The sequence below is a fragment of the Delphinus delphis genome, chromosome 13 (assembly GCF_949987515.2).
Source record: "Delphinus delphis chromosome 13, mDelDel1.2, whole genome shotgun sequence".
Lineage (NCBI taxonomy): Eukaryota > Metazoa > Chordata > Mammalia > Artiodactyla > Delphinidae > Delphinus > Delphinus delphis.
Window position 1 is genome coordinate 644,777 of NC_082695.1, and position 24,380 is coordinate 669,156.

At 64.1% G+C, this 24,380-nt stretch overlaps 1 protein-coding gene across 7 annotated transcripts in view; it reads right to left on the bottom strand.

The window, feature by feature from the left end:
• Nucleotides 1–24,380, bottom strand: part of FBRSL1 (fibrosin like 1) — an 87,382-nt gene that overhangs the window by 26,567 nt on the left and 36,435 nt on the right. For all 7 annotated transcript variants that reach the window (XM_060027826.1, XM_060027829.1, XM_060027830.1 and 4 more), the window contains exon 5: nt 6,361–6,390. In XM_060027826.1, coding sequence (XP_059883809.1) covers nt 6,361–6,390 — 30 coding nt within the window. The remainder of the gene's footprint in view (nt 1–6,360; nt 6,391–24,380) is intronic.

The following is a 24,380-nucleotide window of genomic DNA, read 5'->3' on the forward strand; positions in this document are numbered from 1 at the left end:
CCAAAGGCCCTTCCTCTTCCTCGGGCAGCCCTGTGGGAAGACACGCTCTGGTTGGAGCAGCCCTAGGTCACGGTGCACAGCCCGGAGCCCCTGTGAGGACACCCTGGTGAGGTCACCGGTGTAGGACCCCCTGCACCGGGGAGCACCAGCTCCCTACACCTCTGTCCCCCCAGCACCCGGCCTTGGAGGGGGGCCCGCGGCTGGGAGAGAGGAAGACGGGTGCACCGCCTACAGACTACGGGAAGGTGTTCTCGGGAGCGGGGCCGGGCTGGCACACGGAGGAAACCTCTGTGAGCAGGGACGCTCCGAGGGCAAGCAGGGGCGTCCTGCGGGAACTGGGGGCAGCGGCGGTGGCATGGGAGGCAAGTACCAGCGGGATGCAGAGGGGAGCTGCCCCGAGACGGGCGGCAGGGACGCACGCCGGGCGCTGCGCGGAGCTGCTGTCGGGCTGTCGTGCCCTTTCCTGGCTGCCACAGGGACCTAAGGGGTGGGTCCAGCGAGCCTCGTGTCAGAGGCGAGAAGGCGGGGGCTCAGAGGAGGCCCTCGTCAGGCATCAGGCGTCAGCGCCTGGACCAGCGTCCGTGCTCACTGCAGACTGAGGGCCCCGAGCAGCGAGGCGGACCCGGGGCCTGGGGGGTGGACGCCCGCCCGGCCATCTCAGCAGCAAGCGCCAACCCCCCAAGCCCCAGCCTCCCCCCCGGGCCACAGGCACCGCCACAACCCCCGTTCGCAACGCTTAACTAGAGAAGAGCGAGGCTCGGGGCTGCAGGGCTGCCCTCGGAGGACACCCGGCCCTCCGGCCAGCCACCTGACGGCCCCATCCCCGGCCCTGCCCGTTCCCGCAGCCCAGCGCGGGGAGCACGTCCTGGAGGGCTGGAGGGGCGAGCCTGGCGGGCAGGCCAGACAGACACCCCTCAAGAGAGGGCTGGGTGCTGGCCGGGCTGCTCAGGCAGACGGCAGCCGGCCCGGACCAGCAGGCTGCCTGACGAGCCCCACACAATTTTTCACCCCGTATTTTTCCAATAAAACAACAGTTAGACACCAACCGCAGCCATCTGGCCGCCCGGCTCCGGAGCCTCCTGGCAGCTCAGGCCGCCTTCCCCGCCAGCACTGAGCGCCCAGAGCAGGGCCGGGGTGGGGCGTGGGGAAGCATGTAGGGGTTCTGTGGCGAGGGGAGCGTCTCAGGGGGCGGGGGGCCTGCATCCCGGGCGTGGGCTGCCCCCGGGGCAGGGCCTGGTCCCGCAGAAGGGGAGGCGGCGGAGAGGTTTTCCATCTGTCTGTCTGTCCCTAAGTCTGCGCATCACCCTCCGGGGCTGGGCTGGTTGGAGAGGCCTCGCGGGTTTCCGGCTGTCCGTGTCTGGGAGGCACACTGTCCTCAGCATGTCCGCACCTCGAGCCAAGAGGCAGAGCCCGAGGCCGGTGGGCAAGGGGCGGGTGGGCCGGCAGGAGCCCGGGGCCGGGGAGGCAAGCAGGGCAGGAGGGGCAGCTGTAGGCCCTGGAGGTGCAGCTGCTCTCAGACCCTGACCTCAGATGCTGGCGGGCGCGGGGGCGCAAACCGGCCAGGAGATACGGAGCCCTGGTCTTCCCGCCGCCCTGCCCAGGAGGAGGCCTCCTTGGGGCTGCCTGCCCGGCACGCCATCCCCAGCGCCCAGCACGGGTGTGGAGTTAGTGCCCACAGACCCCCGCACGGGGCTCCGCCCTCACTCTCCCGCCCCACCTGCACACCTAGCTGCGTCTCCGCAGCCCGGGGGCCTTCTGACCGCTGCTTCCAGTCTGCTGTGCACCAAGAAGTGTGACAAGTCAAGCTTGTCCCAGCTTCGTTCAGCCTGTTCGCGGCCAGGCTCCAGGGGAGGCCAGGGCACTGCTGTCAGCGGACGGTGTTTTCCTTGCCACCTGTGCTCTCGCGGCCTCGGAAAGGCAGGGCTCTGCCCCGGAGTGCAGCAGAGGGCGGACGCCTCTCTCTGCTCTCCCCGCCCTAGGGGGTGGGGAAGGCGGGGGATGGTAACTTTGGCCGAGGTCCCAGGCAAGTGTCCACCCTGGCCCTCTGACCTGCGCCTGCTTTTGGACGGGCCCAGAGGAAGTTACTCATTGCCCAGAAACCCAGCTCGGGTAAAGGACAGAAGGAACTCCAAAGGTCTCTCCAAACCCACCACCCCAACTCAGACCCAAACAGCCTCGAGTGACCGGGGGTCACTGCCATGGAGGAAACAGAGCGGTCTGGACCGCAGGTGACACCCTCGGTGTCTTCGTGTCCCTGGGGAGCACTGCCAGGGCGAGGCTGTGTGTCAGGGACCTCCCAGGAAGGTGGCTCCCCACCACACTTGGATCAAAAGCTGAATTTCTTGCCATGACTTTTTACAGTGTGGCCTCTCTGAGCTCAGCCACTCTCTCCCTCCCTCCCTCCCTCCTTCTGCTTCGGCCCCACTGGACATTTTACATCAACATCATCCCTGCCTCACCACGCAGGAGGCGATCAGTCAGGTTGTAAGATCAATGATGTGGGAAAGCGGAATGCAGATAAGATGGCTGGTGCTACAGCTGCTTCTGTGGATCAAGAGGTGGCTATGAGGAAGGAAGCCATATGCCAAGAATGGCCAAGCAGAAAGACAGAGAAGCCTGATGACCACAGACAGGCCATGCCAGCCGGGAGGGTCCACATCTGGGCCTTTAGGTGAGAAATGCAAACTCCTTCTCTAGTCCAGTTCCATTACAGCTTCCTCCCTGACACGGGGCCATGTGGTAGACAGTTGGCGTGTGCACCTTGAAAGCCAGGACAGAGGTAGGGAGTTTATCGCGTAGGCAACAGAGGTCTCTGCATCCTTCTGTAAGGGCAGAGATGTGAGCTGGCGAGCAAGGAAACTGTGCCACGCCCAGAGGAGAGCTGGTGAGGGCAGGGTGAGGGCAGCTGCAGCCTCCAGACCTACAGCCCAGGCAGCCACGCAGGGCCTGGCGAGTCACAACAGCCCAGCCAGTGCTGATCACACACATCCCCGTCCCGGCGGCAGAAATACCAAGATTTGTCCATGCTGGCTGGTGAACAGCCCTGGGGCCCTAGCGGGGGCCCTATCCCAGGGGGCAGCTCTGGGAAGCCCCAGGGCCTCCCCACCACCAGGCAGCTCTTGGGCTCCGTCCAGGCCCCCTTCTCCGAGCGGCACCATGGTCCGCTGCATGGAATCTCGGCCTGGCCTCTGGCCTGCATCTCCAGCTGTCTGGAACACACCCTAGTGTCCCAGAAGCCCCATGTGCTCATGGGGAAGGCAGACGTGGGTGACCGGGGAGGAATCCTGTACCTTTCCCTGGCTCATCAGCTGAGAGGCTCTCTGCAGCATGGCCCGGCTCTGCCCACTTCAGGGGGCCCATCGCCCCACAAGTGGCAGGCCCAGTCACCCGGTGCTAGCTCAGAGCTCACCATAGCCCAGCAGAGGCACCCCATCACTCACGGAGCAGGTGGCGACAGTGGGAGGCTTCTCTCTCCCTCCCCCTGCCTGGGCCCCCCTAAGGCCTGCCCGCGACGGAGCCAGGGGTGGTCACATGCCCATATCGCCTGTGCAGCCCACTGGGGGCCCACCGCCATGGCCACGCCGGGCGCCAGTCACCACGGGGAAGACTGGGCTCTGCCCCTCCTCCTGGGGAGCCCTGGCCGCCGAGGCCCGGTGAGAGTGCCACGGGGTCAGCCCTGGCGCAGAACCCCGTCTCTCCCAGCAGAGGCCTCCGCAACTCGGACCCTGGCCTTCCCAAAGACCCTCCGAGTGGGGCTCTTCCCTCACGCTGCACGGGGAGTCGTCAGGAGGAACTGCTGGTTCCAGACCCCACCCCAGACCCGACCAGAGCGAGCTCCCGGGCCACCCCCGGTGACCGCGCCTGCTGTGCCCATCAGCCCTCGGCCAGGCTGAGCTCGGGGCCACGGCCAGGGCGCGGGTGGGCGTGAATGCAGAGGAGGCCAAAGCCACGGCCTCCGGCTAGCCCTCGGTCACAGCCTGCTGGCCTCGGTGCCCGGGGTTGACGGCCCTGGGCAGAAGTTCTCGGCGTGCCTGGTCGGAGCTGCCACGTGGGGCTGTGCCCTGGCTCGGCCCCTTCCAGCGCCTGGTCTCCACTCCAGGGTCCTCGCTCTGGCAGGAGGGGTGGACCGAGGGGTGGAGGGTGAAACATGCCAGACCCAGCGCTGACCAAGGGGCCCCTGGACAGAGCAGTCAGCTGCCTCAGGGTCTCAGAAGCCCCTCCCCACACCCCCTCAAAGCAGCCCGTGGCCTCAGAGAGCGTTTCCTGCAGATCTGCAATTAAAGGAGGTGCTGAAGGTGATGGCCCAGCGCAGCACTTTCCCAGGCGCTGCGATCTAGTACATTAAAGACATCAGGAGTGGGGCTTCCCTGGTGGCGCAGTGGTTAAGAATCCGCCTGCCGAGGCAGGGGACACGGGTTCGAGCCCTGGCCTGGGAAGATCCCACACGCCGCGGAGCAACTAGGCCCGCGAGCCACAACTACGGAGGCCTGTGCTCTAGAGCCCACGAACCACAACTACTGAGCCCGCGAGCCACAACTACTGAAGCCCGTGCGTCTAGAGCCCGTGCTCCGCAGCAAGAGGAGCCACCGCAATGCGAAGCCCGCGCGCCGCGACGAAGACCCAACACAGCCAAACTAAACACATAAACTTATATAAAAAAGACACCAGGAACGACAGCTCCTGCGGAAACACGGCACCTGTCCCAGCGCCCACCGGCGGCCCGACACCCTGTCCACTCACAGGACGGCTGAGGGGCAGCACTCGGGACCACAGACACTTCCTAGCTGCCCTGCCCTCTGGCCACCTTCCCCGGATGGTCTAGACCGCAGCAAGGACTCCACACAGAGCTTCTGGGCCCCTCGCCTTGGGCGGCGCACCCCCAGCTCAGCCGCCCACACCTGCTCCTCCTCCATTCGCCGCGCGACTCCTGCCCCCTCCCGGCCCGTGGGATGAACGCTCGCCCAGCCCAGACCCGTGCCCTACCTCATGAGGCTGGGTGTCCGGACCCCAGGCATCCGCTGCAGGCCTGCCCTGACCCTGAGCACCCTGCTAGCCGGCCTGGGTTCTTTCCACACTTGCTCATGTGCTCATAGGCTGCTCTGTGCTTGAGCGTGAAGCCTGTACGAGGGGGGCTGGCCGTCTGTCCGTCCACAGCTCCTGCCCACGCAGGTCAGGACACACCACAGAGGCAGCAACTGAGGCTCTCACACCGCACAGACCCCTCCGACGGGACCACGTTCCAGTTCACAGAAACTTGCCTAGACGCCAGTTGGTATTCAGCTGCCCTTCCATCCGCCTCACACGAAGAGCCCTCATGCACACTGGCCCCGCTGCCTGGACACTTGTCCTCCTTGGTGCCCAGCGCCACCCCCGGGGGGCCCCACCCCGAGGACGAGGGGCTCCACCACGGCGGCGCGGCCACCTCCTGCCGTCTCACCACCGAAGGCCCTTCAGGTGGGCTGCTAGCTCGTTCACCAAGAACGGCGTGCCCAGCCTGCCCAGGTTCCAGCTGTGTGACCTCAGGCAGGTTCCTTACCCTCTCTGTGCCTCGGTCTCCACTTCTACATCAGATGGCGACAGTCCCTGCCCCACAGGGCTTTGGGGCGGTGAGTGCCAGGCGCCTGCACCCGCTGGGTCTCACGCCTGTGCCTGCTGCTGCTGGGCGCTGCCCCTGAGAGCCAGTCCCGAGTGGCGCGCCCAGCTGCATCCCTGCCCACACAGAGCTCAGCACACAGTAGGTGCTCTGCAAGTAACTGCTGAGCCAAGAGCTCCTCCCCTTCCCCCAGGACACACAGGGCCCTGCAGATGGCCAGGACCAAGGTCTCCTGCACCCCAAGGGCCAAGGCAGGAGCTGCGGAAAGGAACGCAGAAGGATGCCGGCACCTCCGGGAGGCCCCTCGGCTGTCCCTGTGCTAACTCTCTCACTGCATAAATCCCGAGTTAGTAGAAACTTCATTGTTCCTGAAAAGCGGGGGGTAGGAGGGAATTGCGAGGGGCCAGGCGCTGTTGCTATTAGCGGAAGTCTCTGTTTTGGGGTGATATTTACGGCCCCCAGCATGGAAACGCAACAGAGTGTGGCCCCCGCTCTGCCCATGGCTCCCCCATCCCAGGGAACCCTGGACTGAGACAGCTGCTGACAGGCCAGGAGCTGAGGCCCGGTCCTGCAGTCCCAAGGGGCCCGGGCAGTGTCCCAGGTCCCAGCGTGGATGTCTACCGCATCTGGTCCTCAGCCAGGTCAGGGAGGCGACAGTCACCCGCACACCCCACAGGAGAACCACGACCTTTCTGCCTGGTGTCCAGGGCCCTGCCTGCTGGGGTCCAGGTCAGCAGGAGGGGCAGGTGAGGGGGTGGAAGGCTTACCTTGTCATCCCCGTCGCTCTCGCTGTCGCACTGCAGTGGGGGGAAGAGAGAGAGAGAGGTGAGTCAGCGCCCCACAGGCGGGTCAGGTGCTAGGGGCTGAGAAGGTGAGAGTGTGGGAGGGGCCTGGGCTGGGGGGGAGGGCCAGAGGAGGCGGCTCTGGCCGCTCCACGCCCCGACTTGGGGCCTCAGGTCTGGGATGGGGGTGTCCCCAGCCAGCAGGACCAGGGGCCCAGGCACCGGGAGCCGGGAGGGATCTGGGGGCCTAGGCAAGCCCTGGGTGGGGGCTTCATCGAGGACCTGGGCAGGGGGCCGGTTGTGGGGTAGGCGAGGCAGAGGTGAGACAAGGAGTGCACGTGACCGGGCAGATGCAGGCCAGCACCGGCACGCCCCAGCAGGCCCGAGCTCCCCGGTAACCCCAGGAAACACGTGGAGCAGCCCCCCGCCCCCTCAGGCTCCCTCCCAGGTGCGGAGCTCTCCAGGCAGCGGGGGTGCCGCGGTGAGATGCGAGGGGCCCCTGGCTGCTTACGAGGCCGAAGGACCAGGGCTCAGGGGAGGGACTCTGGGCACCGCCTGGGCAGGGAGACAGAGAGGCCCAGCCTCGGGTGGCCTGAAGGGGCCGCAGGGAGGGCGGGGGGCAGTGAGGGCTGGGACCCGTGGAAGACGAGCAGTCAGGACAGCCTGTGCTGCAGGTGCTGCCTGGCGGGGTGGGGGCCACCTGCTCCCCCTGCCCTCCCTGCAGGTGCCCCAGCAGAATCCGCTCCACGTTGTAGCGCAGCTGGTTAAGGGAAGATTGTGAAAATCGTGCAAACAAATCCTTGTTTTCCATTTTCAGTGAGCAGAGCTTTAAAAAGAAACCACAGCAATTTTCCCCCTAAAAGAATATAAACCATAAAGAATCTCTTCCCAGCAACTGTAATTGTGACACGTTTATGTCAAGTGAATTACGCTGCTGAAAATAAATCTCCCCGGGCCGCACAGCAGGGTGATGGGCCCCAGGCAGACATGAGGACGTGCTCCACAGACACGTGCTGTTTCGTGGGGCCCTCCACCAGACCCGTTCTGCGATCGCACACGCCCTCCGCGCCCTGGGGCGAGGGCCGGGCCGGGTCCAATGACAAGAGTTCACCGAGTGTGGCGGCCTGCCTCTGCTTTAGCAGGTGGAGAGTGACCCTGGGGACAGGGGGATCTTCCTGAGGCTGACAGCAGCCCCGTGGACCCTCTGGCCCCCAACCTCGCACTGCACCCTGCAGGCTGGCCCAAGACCTCCAGGGCGCGTGTCCCCTCACAAATGGCAGAAGGGACCACGGGCCCAGTCTCCTGGCCGTACAACCACGGTGAGAGGCCAGGTCCACCCCTCATGGCTGGCTGGCTCTAGCAGGGTGGCTGAAACCCAGAGACAGAGCAGGAAGGCGAGAAGGGGAGGTGGGAGATGAGGCTGGAAAGGCGAGTGGCCAGAACGTGCAAAGCTTCACTGCGCAGCGAGCTTGGACTGAGCTTTGTCGTGCGGCCACATGACCGGCACTTCCGGACGCTCTCTGTGCCAGCAGGGAGGGGTGGGGGGACTGGGGGCTCGTGGCCTGTGGGAGCGCGGCCTGGAGGGGGGCTGTGGGGGACAGGAACCCCTCTGATGCTGCAGAATTAGCTGAGCTGCCAGACACCCCCAATCAGGCCTCTTTATGCCTAACTAGCCCTTGAGGTGGAAACTGCAATCCCATCAAACCGTCAGGGGGCCGGGCCTTGGGCGCAGCGCACCTGTCCCTTGGGCAGCCTGGAAGCACCCCTAGGCCTGGCCCTGCTCCACCCCAGGCCCGGTTCCATCCTTTCTGCGCTTTCGGACGGTGCCACTGGTGACAGCTAAATGATCTGACGTCGAGGAGGGGGTGAGGGTGCTTTCCAGCGAGTCGGAGCCTATAATTAACCAAAGAGCTCACCGTTTTCAGGCAGCACAGGCTGCACTGCAAATGAATTCACGTTATTAAGTCCCACTGAATTAACGTTTAACTGCAATACAGTCGGAATTGAATGAGGCAATTAATCAGGACAAAGAGAGAAAAAGAGCCCCATCTGTCTTGTGGGAGCTGCCTGAGTGGGGCGACCTTCACGGGGCTGCGCTGGGCTGGGCGGGTCCTGGAGGGCGTCATCCTGGTGTGGGTGCGGGTCCAGGCGGGGAGTCCACAGAGCAGGGGACAGCCCCTAGGCCCCAAGGGATGTGCTGGGTATGGTGGGAGCCCAAGACATGGGCTCTGGAGCAGACGCCTGCTCTGACGCTGTGCTGCCACCTACGCTGTGCAGCCCTGGGCAAGTACCATGACCTCTCTGTGCCTCAGTTACGCTTCTGTAAAACAGAGCCAACAGCCCACCTACAGGATTGTTGTACAGCTTATATGAGTGAATACATGCAAAGCACTGGGACAGTGCTGGGTGTGTACTCATCATGATACACCGTGTGGTTGTATTTTCACCACCACCGCCACTGCCACCACCATCATCACCGCCACTACCACCGCCATCATCACCGTCACCACCACCGCCACTACCACCACCATCATCACTGTCACCATCACCACCACCATCACCACCATCATCACTCAATATTATTACTGTCTTCCAACTAGGCCAAGAATGAGGGTTTCCCCTTTGGAATGGCTGAAGGCCCAAACCTGAGCGTTTCAGGGAGGCGTCTCTGGGCCCTGGAAGTACCAGCTCTTGCCTGACCCTGATGGCCGCTGACCAGAAAGGCAGCACTGCTTGGCCCAGATGCGAGCCCAGTATCAACTGTACCCTTCCCTGCTCGCCCCCAGCTCCAATCCCGCTCCGGAGGCAGCACGCCCCCCACTTGCCTACCAGTTCCTCCCAGCCTGGTCGAGCCAGCAAACAATGAACCAGTAGGACTACTCATCCAGGACCAGCCCCTCTGCCCCTCCTTCAGTCAGCCCAGAGGGTTACAGTCCTGAGTGCACCTCAGCTCACCCAAGGGACCTCAGACCCCGTCAGCCTGAAGCCTGGGCCATGTGACTCTAATGAGTGGCTGGGGAGAGGCACCCCGCTGGGAGCTCAAGACCACCCCGTGTAGGTCAGAGGCAGATGTGAGCTCAGGGTCCCGCATCCCAAAGCCCCAAAGCTCAGCTCTTCCACGTCCCAGGCCACCATGTCACTCACGCTAATAGATGTGACGTGGGGATGCCCAAGGCTTAACTGCGTGTCGCCCACGTTCACGGATGTGATGTGACGAGGGACCCATCCATGGGTGGACATGGCCTTGAGACACAGCATGAGAAGCCATGAGCTGGATGCGGCTTTGTTTGGCCTAACTGGCCTAATTTTCAAAAAAAAATTCGCTGCCGGTTTTCCAGTTGGCACAGTGGTTGAGAGTCCGCCTGCCGATGCATGGGACACGGGTTCGTGCCCCGGTCCGGGACGATCCCACGTGCTATGGAGCGGCTGGGCCCGTGAGCCATGGCCGCTGAGCCTGCGCGTCCGGAGCCTGTGCTCCGCGACGGGAGAGGCCACAACAGTGAGAGGCCCGCGTACCGCAAAAAAAAAAAAAAAAAAAGAAAAAAAAACTTCGCTGCTAATATTTTAAAATCTGGAGATTTCTCATGAGACCCTGCGTCTTACTGGGAATGCAGAGCCACGTGCCCACATACAGCCCCACCCAGTGCCAGGCAGGGCTCCGCTGGGCCCCCGCCCCGCCTCTCCTGACGTCCAGGGCCTGAGTGCTGGCCCTCGTCGCATGCTGGGGACAGAGCCCCCGGTGGGTCCTGGAGCCCGGGGCTCCCCTGCCTTCACTCTCGGTGATGGTGGCTGCTCGTTTCACCTCTCTGAGCCTCAGTTCTTCGTCCGCCGAGATGGGGGGCCTCCGTGCTGCGGTGGCTTGGGGTTAAATTAGTCAGTGTGGGTGGAGAGCTCAGAGCAGCAGCTGGTTGGCAGTCTGGGCTTCATAAGTGTGAGCCGCTGTCGTCGTCATCTCCACCTTCCTCAGTGTCACCCCCATCATCACCGTCATCTTCATCATCAGCACTGTCACCTTCGCCGTCACCGTGATGTGCCCCGGCCCCTTCCTCCATGTCACCCAACCAGCCCTCGGAGGCACCTGAGCCATCCACGGGCCTGGGCACAGACACTGTCGCCGGACAGTGCCTGCTTCCCTGGGGGCACCTGCACAGCAGGTCTGGAGAGCTTGGCCTCCGTCACCGAGACCCTTCCAGAAACCTGGGCAGCTACCTGCTTGGGGCGAGGGCGGCTCACAGGCCTCCACAAATTGACACGGCTGTTCAGCAGCCGCAGAGACGGGCCTTGTTCTGCTCTCAGAGCAAACGTTAATTACCGCTGCGTCACAGCAGCGCTGAGGAAGGCTGCCTCTCCCACTCCCCAAACAAAGGCATGAAAAATTCCTAGGCAGGGAGCCCTGCTGCTGAGCCTGTGCCCCCAGCAGACGTTCCAGCACCCAGGGCTGGGCCAGTCACCCATGGGGTGGGGGTGTCCCTCCTGATCGCTGCGGAGTCTCCACTGTGCAACGGAGGCACAGGTCGAGGGGCGGCCGGGGGGCTGCTGGAAGGAGGGTGTGAAACCGCCCCGGCCCTTCTTCTCACTCAGGCGGCCCCCCCTCCATCCAGGGGTCCAGCAGGCTCAGGGTCAGTGTGGCCTGGCGCTTGGAGGCAGGGGTGGGCCGGCCCCTGCCCAGCAGCAGGCCCTGACTGCAGAGCTGCTGGGGGCCAAGGAGGGCCGGCCCCTCCCCCCGGCCTGGGCCGGGCTCCCAGTGGGCACCGTCACCTGCAAAGGCCGGAGCAGCTGCAAACTGAAAAAGTAGGCAGGATCCGCGGTCTGTGCGTGAGTGGAAGGTGACAGGACGTTCTGTTCAGGCCACCTGAGCATGACAGCGAGGAAGGTCTGAGCTGCTGGGCAGCCGGTGCTGACCCCTGCCCTGGGTCGTAGCCACGTGGCCGGAGGTGTGCCAGGGGACGCCCGGGGAAGCCCCGGTGGCACAGTCCTCGGCGTGGGCAGCGCTCGCTGGGCATGTTCTCGTGGGTCATGTGTGCCTTTTGCACGCCTGAGCGCCAGGACATGGGAGTCGTGCTCCGAGGCATCTCTCACGTGAGCACCTGGCACCCTGTCCAGGGCTGCTCTACCCTAGCGTGTCCCGCCAGATGTCCCACTAGTGTGTGGCACCTGAACAGTCAGGCGACCTGCCGTGGGGCCACGCGGGCCCAGGAGCGGTGGCTGTGTGGACGGTCCGTGCCTGCGCTCGGGGTGCCCGCCCTTGGCCCGCACATCAGCTCCAGCTTATTAAACACTCTGCTTTTTGGAGCCGCTTTGGAAGAACTGGGGGAGAAGAGAGGGGCGTCACTGTCTGGGGAGCAGAGGGACCCCAGCCCGGGCGGAAGTGTCACCTTCGCTTCTGCTGCAAACGCCCTATGAGGATGTAGAACACATGCCAGTTGAGCGACTCAGCGAAAATACAGAGCCAGGCGAGGCGCTGTGAGCCCCGCTGGGCCGCGGGCAGCCTGGGAAGAGGCGGCGCTGTTCGGTTACGCTCTGCAGTGGGAAGGCCACTTCTCATCCTTGTATGCGCACCTCCAACATGTAAAGGAGCACCGCGGCTGAGGGTTTCAGCCAGGCACCCCCTCCCTGTCAGAAGTAGACCCTGGGGGCCCTCGGGGGCGGGGGTGCCAGGAGGGCAGTGCTGGGGCCTCTGCTGTCTCATCTGCGGAATGGGGTGCCCATGGGGTTGTCGGGTGGCCGGCTCTGCAGTGCTGGGAGTTGGGCTCACGGCTGGGGAAGGCTGGTACCACCCTCCTTTCAAGGGCGGCCGCAGCCACCAGTGCTCACCGTGGCATAAGCCCACTTCACAGATGAGAAAGCAGAGGCTCAAAGGTTAAAGGGATTTATTTGCGGCCACATGGCCACTGAGCAGGGGCTGTGAGCTGGGTCCGGGCCCCAAATGGCCCTGTGCCACTGTCCACCTGCCCTAGAACCCCAGGCAAGCCCTGGGACCGCAGGGCTGGCAGGAGTGGGGGCAGAAGAGAGGCAGAGGCCCAGAAAACCACAGGGCACGGGGCTGATGCTGTGTTTGCTCACTGGGCTTGCTTCCACACACTTCACTAGGCCCCGCCACAGATCTACCTGCTTATGGACGGGGAAACTGAGGCAGAGCGGTTGGGAGTCCTCCTAGGGCATGGCTGGAGGGTGGGTGAGCAGGGCTCCGGAACCCACAGTCTTAACCTGGCTCATATCGTCAGGGCCCCACGCGAGCGACTCCCTCGTGGTGGCCAAGACTGGACTGAGGTCCCAGTATTGTCCCTCAAAGAGCCCCTGGCCCCCTCGGCCCAGGAAGTCACAGTCGGCCCTGATTAACTAGGCATGATGCCTGGATGGTGGATCCTGAAAATCCCATTCTTGTCTACTCAGCTAAGTCACTTTTTCTGAGTGTTTAGGCTTTAAAGCAAAACAAAGCACTAATTACTCAATTAACGAGCAATTAAGTTACTGCATCCTAACAGCCTGAGCCTGGACTGCCTCTGTGAGCAGAGAGAAGGTGGGGAGACCACCGAGCAGGGATGCGCTGTGGGGACGCCATCCGTCATGGGGTGCAGAGGGGACAGAGGGGCCTGAGTCCGCCTGGGCCAGGTGCTCAGCCCACACGGCCCACCTGCCTGCCCCAGGCCCCTCCGGGCCAGGAGGACTGAGCCCCGCAGCCCGTTCCCCTTTCCCCGCTTCTGCCTGAGCACCTGTGCCTCGCCGGCCGGGAGCCGGAGCCAGAGGTGGCAGTGGGTGGAGCTCTGGGGGCCACAGCGCCGCCAAGCCTGGCTGAGAAGAGATGGCCCTGCAGCCTGGCCGAGGGCTTCGCGGGGCCTGAGAGCCAGCGGGGTTGGGGGGCTGCGGCCCCTCCTGCACTTTCAGACGCGGCTGAGAGCTGCCTCTGAGGGAAGCCTCCGGGGACACGGTGCGGGTCTTGCTGGCAGCCCGGCTTCATCCCAGGCCCCAAGTCTGAGCTGTCGCTGTGGACGCCGCGGCTTCCGAGCGGCCAGCGTGTGGTCTGTCTTCAGTGGGGAGAGTCTGGGGTGGAGCCGGTGCCCAGTGAGAGGGGAGGCGGGCACAGCAAAAGCCGCCCCTCCCAACCCGCCAACCTCAGGAGGACCTGGAACAGAATTCCAGGCCTTCCCACGCCTGGCCTGTGCAACTTGGCCTGCTGCCCCGCCCCCCATTCCCCTGCCAGGCTGGCCTTCCCCACCCTTTCCTGAGCTGGGCTTGGGTGCAGTTCTCCACAGCTGCCTATGCAGTCCTGACCTCGCCCTGCAGCCATCTTCAGTTAGTTGCTCATTTGTTTATCATCAGCCTCCTTCCAGTGAAACCCAAGTTCCCTGAGAACAAAGATCTCATTCTGGGACTTCCCTGGTGGTCCAGTAGTTAAGACACCCCGCTCCCAATGCAGGGGGTACGGGTTCAATCCCTGGTCGGGGAAATAAGATCTCACATGCCACGCGGCAAGGCCAAAAAAAAAAAAAAAGTACAAAGATCTGATTCCTGCAGTCTAGCGCGGGCAGGGAATGAGTGACTGACTGAATGACTCGGGGGGTACACACAGACCCCGGACAGCAGGGGCAGGGAACGAATGAATGAATGACTCGTGGGGTACACACAGACCCCGGACAGCAGGGGGTAGGGAGTGAATGAATGAATGACTCGTGGGGTACACACAGACCCCAGACAGCAAGGGCAGGGAGTGAACCAATGAATGACTCGGGGGGTACACACAGACCCCGGACAGCAGGGGGTAGGGAACGAATGAATGAATGACTCGTGGGGTACACACAGACCCCAGACAGCACGGGCAGGGAGTGAACCAATGAATGACTCGGGGGGTACACACAGACCCCGGACAGCAGGGGGCAGGGAACGAATGAATGAATGACTCGTGGGGTACACACAGACCCCAGACAGCACGGGCAGGGAGTGAACCAATGAATGACTCGGGGGGTACACACAGACCCCGGACAGCAGGGGGCAGGGAACGAATGAATGAATGACTCAGGGGGTACACACAGACCCCAGACAGCAGGGGGTAGGGAGGGAATGAATGAATGACTCGGGGGGTACACACAGACCCCAGACAGCACGGGCAGGGAGTGAACCAATGAATGACTCGGGGGGTACACACAGACCCCGGACAGCAGGGGGTAGGGAACGAATGAATGAATGACTCGTGGGGTACACACAGACCCCAGACAGCACGGGCAGGGAGTGAACCAATGAATGACTCGGGGGGTACACACAGACCCCAGACAGCACGGGCAGGGAGTGAACCAATGAATGACTCGGGGGGTACACACAGACCCCGGACAGCAGGGGGCAGGGAACGAATGAATGAATGACTCGTGGGGTACACACAGACCCCAGACAGCAGGGGGCAGGGAGTGAATGAATGAATGACTCGTGGGGTACACACAGACCCCAGACAGCAAGGGCAGGGAGTGAACCAATGAATGACTCGTGGGGTACACACAGACCCCGGACAGCAGGGGGTAGGGAGGGAATGAATGAATGACTCGGGGGGTACACACAGACCCCGGACAGCAGGGGGCAGGGAACGAATGAATGAATGACTCGTGGGGTACACACAGACCCCAGACAGCAGGGGGTAGGGAGTGAATGAATGAATGACTCGTGGGGTACACACAGACCCCAGACAGCAAGGGCAGGGAGTGAACCAATGAATGACTCGTGGGGTACACACAGACCCCAGACAGCAGGGGGTAGGGAGGGAATGAATGAATGACTCGGGGGGTACACACAGACCCCAGACAGCACGGGCAGGGAGTGAACCAATGAATGACTCGTGGGGTACACACAGACCCCGGACAGCAGGGGGCAGGGAACGAATGAATGAATGACTCGTGGGGTACACACAGACCCCAGACAGCAGGGGGTAGGGAGTGAATGAATGAATGACTCGTGGGGTACACACAGACCCCAGACAGCAAGGGCAGGGAGTGAACCAATGAATGACTCGTGGGGTACACACAGACCCCGGACAGCAGGGGGTAGGGAGGGAATGAATGAATGACTCGGGGGGTACACACAGACCCCGGACAGCACGGGCAGGGAGTGAACCAATGAATGACTCGGGGGGTACACACAGACCCCGGACAGCAGGGGGTAGGGAACGAATGAATGAATGACTCGTGGGGTACACACAGACCCCAGACAGCACGGGCAGGGAGTGAACCAATGAATGACTCGGGGGGTACACACAGACCCCGGACAGCAGGGGGTAGGGAGGCAATGAATGAATGACTCGGGGGGTACACACAGACCCCAGACAGCACGGGCAGGGAATGAACGAGTGAGCATTTGGATGACTTAGGCCCTGACAACAGGCCGCTCCCACCCTCCTCCTCCCCTCACGGGTCTCGAGGGTCGGTATCCAGAGGGCGCTTTGGGTGTCACACAGAGGGGGGCTCTGCCTGTGCTGGGGGCCGTACCCACAGCATTGCCTAGCGCCTCACATAATTCTGGAATGTTCACAAAGCTGACAGCCTGCTCAGTATCACCAGAGCCTTGACCCTGTTACGAAAAACACAAAGTTACTTTTCATTTTCTCCCGGTGCAGCTCCCACAGATACCAAGGAGAACTGGGGCATCTCCTTGTGGGTAACTTTTCCAAGAGCGATGAGGACGCACTGCAAGCGCCCCATGGCCTCTGCTCTGCGCATCCGCGCCAGGACTCAGGCCTGGCACTCACATCACGAACGAGTCATTTTCCCCCAGCAACTTCTCTTCCCATCAGTTTCACCAAGGGCCGAACTCTCTGCTTTCTAATTCTGTGCTGGGGTTATGTGGTCCCACCGTGAGGGGCGATGCAGGATGCGGGGACAGGGGGCGCGGAGGGCAGCCCCGTCCTTCCGGGGAGCCCTCCCTGAGCCCTCCGCGCAGGCTCCGCCAGCCGATTAGCAAATCTGCTGCCCCCAGACGGGCCAGACGTGTCTACCCCTGCAGCCCCCATCCTCCGCTCTATGCCTCATCTGTCCCCACCAGCAGCTCCTGGCAACACAGCAGCAGCCGCATCACCGCTGAGAGCCAAGAGTGACATCCGCCTCATTCCCGGGGCACACGTGACGTCCCCAAATCTCCACAGGCCTCCCGGGCCACCAGCTCCCCTGACATCCCCCCGCCACTGGCCGGCCACACTGCGACTGCAATTACACCTGCACGTACACACGTGTACTCACGCTGTTGTGTACACGCACACACCTGTACACGTACCTGCACACATGCCCAAGCACACACACACCGACACACAAACGCTCACGTGATGGCTAGGGTCCCACGCACTCCGTTCCCCTTAGGAGCGCCAATGCCACAGGTACCCGGAGAGGCCGGGCCCCTCCTCCGAGCCTCTCCTCGGATGGCACCCTTGCACCCCGAGCCTCAGGGCACCCTCCACATCCTCTCCCCTTCCTGCTTCATCCGCTCCGTGCAATTTTGCTGACACGACACTCCTCTGACTTGCTTCCCCTCTTTCCCATCTGCCCCCCCCTCCATGGCCTCCACGAGAGCGGGGATTTCTGGGTTCTCTTCAATCCTCTGACCTTGGGGCCTGGAGTGGTACCTGGCCCACAGCGAGGGCGCCACAAATACTTGGGGACGGCCAGCAGTCACCGCTTTAGGACCCACTTCCCGCCCGAGCTGCGGGGGAGCAGGCGGGGCCTCGCTGCAGCCTTCGGCTCGCCTCAGGGGCCTCGCTGGGGCCTGCTGGGTCCATCCTTCCTCCACGCCTAGGACGCTGGGTCACACCAAACGTGCTCTCCCTTTCTCATCAGCGGCTCTCCCCGCAGCCCTCACTGGGCTGGAATAATGAACGATCCCATGTCAGGAATGAATAAAAGATGGCCCCTGCCGCCCGCCGCTGACCTTTTTGGAGTCGACTGTATTAACATATTCTCCTGTTGTCAGACTCAGAGCGCTAACTGCCTTATGAATCATTTATCAACACAAAAAGTCTTAACCAGAACGGTGTTAACATTAATTCCTAACCTTCTGGGTCCCGGCAGCCCCGCCTGTTCCACATAATTGAATTTCACTCCCAGCGGCCTGCCTGTCACCCACCCACTCCCCAGAATGACCGTCCCTCCAGCCGTGGCTCCTGGCACATGTGGCCGTGGCCTTGAGGGGTTCCCTAGAGCATCGGCGTCCAGGCTCTAGGGACAGGACCAGACTGGACGAGAGTCCTTGGCTCGTGCGAGGGGGGCGGGGCCTCCAGGGGCCCGAATTGCTCAGGGTCTGCTGGCACCCCAGGCTGGGCCAGGAGGGGCGGGCGCCCGCCGCATCTCGCCTCTGCAGCCGCCCCGCAGGCCGAGGGGGCGGGACGGGTGGGGCCGGGGGTAGAAGCTGCCGCCTGTCCAGAGGGGCGGGGGAGGAACCTGGGGAGGGGGCTGTGGTGGCCCCCACGAGCCCTCCCAGAGCCCACTGCAGAGTGACCACGCTGCCCAGAGCTGGGCCTCACCGCCCCCCCGCCCCCCCACCGAAGGCTGTGCTCTGGAGAGGTCCGCAGCCAAGCGCCCCTGAACGCCCGCCCTCAGAAACGCTCATGGTGAGCGCTGCTGCCCTAAGCAACTAAGTCAGGGCAACTGGTTACTTAGCAACCGTGACAAACACACGAGTGAGAAGCAGCTCGCTGGCCTGGCGAGGGGCGTCCGGAGGCGGCAGGGCCACACCGCAGCAGGCCCTCCCATCGAGGGCAGAGGCCCATCCCCTCCCCTCGGACCTGGGCTGGCGTGGCTGAGCCGACCAACGGAAAGTGGCACACGTGCCACCAGGCCAGCCCCAGGGCTGCCTTGGCCCCCTGAGAGCCCCGAGCCGCCCCACTATCCCACAGGGAGAGCCCCGTGGAGGGCCTCGAGCTGCCATGGAGAGGGTGGGTCTGCGCCCACCCAGGAGCCAGGAGTGTGGGTGAGGCCACCTGCAGCCTGCCGCCCAGCTATGGGGGCAGAACGCCCAGAGCTGAGTGCACAAAGCAGTGGGATACGACGAGACAGCTCTGGGGGCCAGTGGTTTCTAGAATGTCCCAGAGCCTTCCACATGGAGAGCAGGGGAGGGGAGGGACCCCGTACGGAGGCCAGGGGCTCGGCATCGGGATGGAGGTGCCTGCAGGGCAGGGGCTGGTACGGTGTCCGGGGTAGCTTCTCCTGGCAGTGCCTGCTAAGTGCCCAAGGGGGGCCCAGATCCAAGGCCCCCTGAAGGCCTGACCCCGCAAGGCCAGCTGCGGGCGTTCTCCCGTCAGCGGCTCCATAACGCTGGGCGGGCTGGTGCCTCTTCGTGGGTCTGCTGCGGTTTGAAATAAAATAATGGGGGGTGGGGGGGAGCCTTTTAAAGATGGTTGCAAAATGCCACGGAGACTTGAGGTTTTCTCACGAATGAATGCTCTCTTGCCACTAAATCCGACCCTTGCTCAGACAACAGCACAAGATACACAAGGGTGACACACCCGTGTCAAACCCGAGGCCCGGACAACCCAGCCTGAAGCTTCAGGCCCCCAGCGAGCAGAGGGCCTCCCAGCCTCCAGTCCGGCTTGCTGACCACTCCCCAGAGCTCCCATGGAGCCACCCACCCAGAGGAGTGCCAACGCCTGATGTGTTTGGGCAGCTGGGACGAGCCTTGCTGAAGCCATGGGCTGGCGGGCCCCTCCCTTCCTCCTTTCGGGCCCCTGGCGCACCTGCACCCCAGCTTGGGTGCCCTTGGCCCGACTTCCCTGCTGGCTCTTCCTGGGACGCTGCCCCTAACCGCTGGCACAGTTGCCCCCAGATGCCCTCCGCAGCAGCCAGCACTCTCTGGAAGCACCTGCCGCTGATGTACCTGCTTTCTCCCACCATCTCCCCACCAGGGAAGGGACCCCAAGACTCGCTATCCTGTGCCCCCAGGGCGGGCGGCGCAGAGGCCACAGGCCTCAGTGGTGCCCTCGGCAGACACGTGGAGTGTGACAGCGACCCGCCGCACGCAGAGAGTAACAGCAGGCGCCTGGCAGGCTCGCGGGTTCTCCCCGCAGCCCTGTGGGGCGGGTCTCGGGGCTTCACTGTCTTACAGATGAGAAGACTGGGGCACCGGGTGGCACCCAGCCCGGCGGCTTCACCCCCTCTCCCGACCTGAGACCCTGCTAGGCCCTGCCCAGCGGGCCGCTCAACCCCTAAGGCTTCGCAGGACCTCGGACTGGCAGTGCAGCCTCCAGGCGGGCAGGGGCTAGCGGCCTCTGGCTCTGCCATCCCTGGTCGACACCTGGGGGCCACACTTGGCCTTCCCGGAGGTGGCTCCAGCGTGTTCCTGACAGAGCAGAGCCAGGAGCCAGAATATTCAACCGGAGGGCCAAGCCGTCCTGCCGGGTCACGCGCCCCGAGGCCAAGGGCTCCCAGAGGCAGGGGGCCGCCCAGGTCTGTGCCACCCCAACCGGACTGTGACCCGTGGGGGCTCGCAGACGGCCTCCCCGCAGCACACGCTGGGGCGCTGCTCCTTGAGAGGACGAGCAGCACACAGCGGTGGGGCGGAGGGAGCGACGCGGGCTCGGGGCCAAGAGGTTGGGCCAGGGACCCCCGGGGAGCACGGGACGCCTCCTTCTCCCACCCCAGCGTCTGGCCGGACAGAGGGTGGCCGCAGGAGGTTTCCTGGCCGGGAGGCCGGGTTCCCAGGACCCCGGAGGGGCCCAGACGCTGGAGCCCTCAGGGGGAGGGCATGCTGCCCTGGCCTGCCTGCTGCACACCCCGCGCCCTGGCAGGCTGACCTCTGTGCGGGGCAGCAGAGTCAGGGGCCAAGGACCCGGCTGCCTGCAGAGGATGGCCACAGACAGAGGGGCCCAGAGTGCGCCCACGGGAAGCCCCGGCAGGCAGACCTGTCAGATGCGCACGGCTCCACTCGGGGCCGCTCGTGCCGGGAAAATCCCGAGCCCTTGACCGCTCCTCCGTCTACACCAGCACCCCCTGTAAGGCTAGCACCCACCCCCCATTCCAGCACCCCGTGCCTGCGCCACCTACGCCTACAGCACCGTGCGGGTCACCTGCTTCTCTTATTTATCACTCTGTCCCTGCTCTATCTGGGGCCTAGACCGCTCTTAGGAAGAACCTGCTGCCCCGGCCTAGAGAGGCCCCCCACCCAGTGCCCGCTCCCAGGAAGCTGAGCAGAGGCCCTGAGGGCCATTCCCTTCCTGGTGCCACACCCACCGACCCAGGTCAGCGACAAAGAACGGTCCGGCTGTCCTGGGCGCTCTCCCCTCCTGGCCCTGGCTCCCAAGGCGAACACATCACGGTCTGCTTCCCTGGGAATAACAACCACGGATGTACCCACATGCCTCGTTCAGAACCCCTCACAACTGGCCGATGAGGCGGTGCTGACCCCCCTGCCCCAAGCCAGGCCAGGAGAGGTGCCGGATGACAGGGGCAGCGGGACACAGGCTCTCCATCAACCCACAGGGAAGGACTTCCGTGTCCTCTGCCTGGTCGAATGTGGGGCACAGCTGCACCCCAGGACCCTGAGAGGTGGGCCAAGTGAAGGACAGACGATGGAAGAATGGACGAACAGACGGATGGATGTATGGGCAGACGGTGCCTCCTGACAGAAGGCTGGCTGGGCATGGGCTGGGGTTGCATCACAGGTGAGGACACTGCCCACCGCACACCCGCCGTCCCTGGCGACCCCTTCCCAGCAGGCGGCTGAGGACTGTCCTGTGCTCGGAGGTGGGACGAGGATGCAGTTCCCGGCTCCAGGGAAAGCCTGACAGGCTTTTATTGCTTTTGTACAAATTACGGCTGCTCGGAAGTGGCCCGAGAAGCAGGGTAACGGATGTTGTAAACCCGCCTCATAAAGACGGAGCCTGCCGCGGGCTGCGAGGGGGCAGCGGGGCGGGTTAGCGGAGGCCCGGGCCGCCAGAGTGTGCAGTGGGCGCTGCAGGGGTTGAGGGCGCTGAGCCGCTCCCGCGGTGGGCACGGGGGCAGGCAGGCTTCAGGACGGCCCAGGGGCACCCCGGGTGCCTCTGCCAGCCAGCAGGACTCTGCTGCTCGCGTCCACCAGCCGTCCCGCCCCTGAAGGCTCACGAGAGCCGAGTCCCCCGCCACGTGCTGCACCTCATCTCAGCCACGATCGCCCCTGGCTTACGGGCAAAGCTAGCAAGTGACCTGCAGGCGGCCAACCAGGTACCCCGTCCCCGGGGGCCACCTGCTCTGCCCTCCTGAGCCCCAGACCGGGGCTCCCAGAAGGCAGGGCTGTGCCGCTCGCTCCTGCCAGAGAGGGTGGCAGGGCAGAAAGCTGAGTGTGGAGCCGGGAGCCCCGACGAGCACGTCCGGGAGGAGGGCCGGCAGGAGCCACAGGGTGGTGGGCGCGTGCACACGCGGGGCACGGGACACGGCCCTGCCGTCGTGGCTAGAGCGCAGCTGGCCTCGGCCACCGCCGCACCTCACAGGGTTGCGCGCGGGCTGATGCCAGTGTCACATGCGCGTGCACGGCTGACTTCCCCAGCGGAAGCCGCTGCGCCCCCGAGTGTGAGAGGCCTCGTCAGAGTGGGGAGGGGCTCCTGTGCTTCCCCAGGCTGCCCAGGTGCCTGCACCCCTCTCATGAGGTGCTGACACTCTGACCAGAGAGGGGAGGCACCCACAGCCTCTCCCCACGAGCCTAAGGGGTGCTTACGACAACACAGCCTCAGGAAGCCACGCCGTGCCACCCGGAGCTGAGGCCACGCCACCGCTACTGCTTCCTCCAAGCTCTCGGGACCCTGGTAACCAGCCACCACGCTGGAGGAAGCCCGACCAGCCCGCCGGGGAGGCCCACGTCAGAGGAGCTGAGGCCACCAGCCATGAGCTGGCACCCAGCCCCAGAACGGGGAGGAAAGGAGCCTCCCGTGACCCCAGATGTCGAGGTGTTTCCTCGACGATGAGCCCCGGCGGCCCCCCTCCCCGCCCCTCCAGACAGACGTCCTCGGCAACAGCTGGCTGGGCACAGCGCCAGCCTGGGCCCTGCCAGCCCTCGTGTCGGCTCTGTCTGGGCCACGCCAGCTGCTAGTTTTAACTCTGCCCTACTGCCCAGGCTCCGAGGGGAAGGGACCAGCCAGGGGCGCGCCACAGGCCGCAGCAGCCCCCCCCCCCCCCGTGGCCCTGGGGCAGGGCGCCAGCTGGGCCTTGACACGTCTTATTCACCCACTTGCGCCAGGAACGCGAGGTGTGGAGGTCCCTGAGACCCGGGGCTGGCGCTGCAGTGCAGGTGATGTGAGACTGGCAGGCTCTCTGCAGCCCCAGCCCAGCCAACAGCTCAGAGTTCATTTCCGGAAACCCCCTTGAGGCAGTCACGCCCATCAGCTAACCGTGCCTCGTCGTGTGTGTGTGTGTGTGTGTGTGTGTGTGTGTGTGTGTGTGTGTGTGTGTGTGTGTGTGTGTGTGTGTGTGTGTGTGTGTGTGTGTGTGTGTGTGTGTGTGTGTGTGTGTGTGTGTGTGTGTACGGGGGCCACCCTGGCAGGTTTGGCAGGTGGGGTCCCGCCCGACCCAGGCAAGCCTGGGCATCCTGGAGGCCAGAGTGCAGGCAGGTGCCCCCTCCTCCCAGCCCTCCACCACTCTACTGGGAACCAGAGTTAGAGGCTCACTGACCGCCCCCGCACTGTTCCCGACACACGACACACGTGGGCCCCGCGGCAAGGGCCGCTCCTTGTGTGTGCGTGTGTGTCAGGGCCGCTCCGGTTCCGCAGCGCTCACCGCCTCCACAGGGACGCTACTTATCCCCGGGGCAGGGGCGTTGGCTGTTTGATTCCTTCCCAGCCTGCCGTGAAGGGCGGTGCAGAGCAGACCTCAACCCAGGCGTCTTGAGGGGAGGAGGGAAGAAACAAATGCACCCAAGCCCAGGGGAGGGCGGGAGGACGGCGGCTCAGCTGAGACTGGCCAGTGAGGGCGGGAGAGGTGCCAAAGGCAACCAGCTGGGTGCTGCGCCTTGGGCTCAGGCGGGCGAGGTGGCGGGCAGGCTTCCTCCCGTCGGTGACAAGCAGGGGCCGGGGGCGGGCGGGGCTGGGCGGGAGGGGACGGCAGGGACGCCGAGGTGTGGCCAGGGCCGGGGGTCCCTTAGCAGAGACCCCTCCTGACAGTGGGCGCTGCAGCGGGTTCTCTGCCCCCGTGCCTCAGCGCCCTCATCTACAGGGTGGGCAGCCATCGCCAGGATAACAACGTTCACCCCGAGGGTGGCATGGGACACCTGCCCCGGGTCAGCACGGCGTCACTGCCGCTTGGCGTCCTCCACTCCCGTCCCCGGGCAGCACACTCGGGGTGGGGGCAGGGCCGGCCTCCCGCCCCGGCGGGAGTCTAGATGCTCATTTCTCTTTAATACAGGAAAGCCCCAAGTCCCCTGCTTCGGCGGGAGACGAGTCCTCGTGTCCTTGGTTGCAAGCAGTCAGATTAGGAAAATCACTTTCTGAGTAATTTGATGGCACTAATGAACCTCTGATGGCGGGCAGGGGAGGCTGCACGGAGCTCTCAGGACACACGCTGTTGAGGACGAACGATAATTGGGGATTTGCTGGGGATGAATCTCGGCAAATTAAACTTTTTTAAGTACGGTCTATAAACCAGGTCAGGTGACAGACGCCCCCCCCCCCCCCCGCCGCCCTGTCACCTAGTATGGGGGTGGGGGGACGCTGTCAGGGAGAGGCAAGGACAAGCGTGACCCCTGCTGGGCCTGAGGCCCCAACTGCAGACACGCACAGACGGCAAGGGACACACAGGCCAAGGTACACCCCTACACGCAATGCCACGTGGCCAGACACACACACACACGTACTGCAGAATCACAGCTGTACACGCACAGATGCACCCGTGCCACGTCCACTCACAGGCTCCCGGATGGACACTTACATGCAGACACACACGTGTGGCACACACCCACCTGCTACGAACACAGACACATCCGGGCACCTCCAGACAGACATGCGAGAGGACAAGACCCAGACACACATACAGACGGCCAGAGAGAAACACGTAACGCTTCTACGCGTAGGCGTGCAGCCGCCT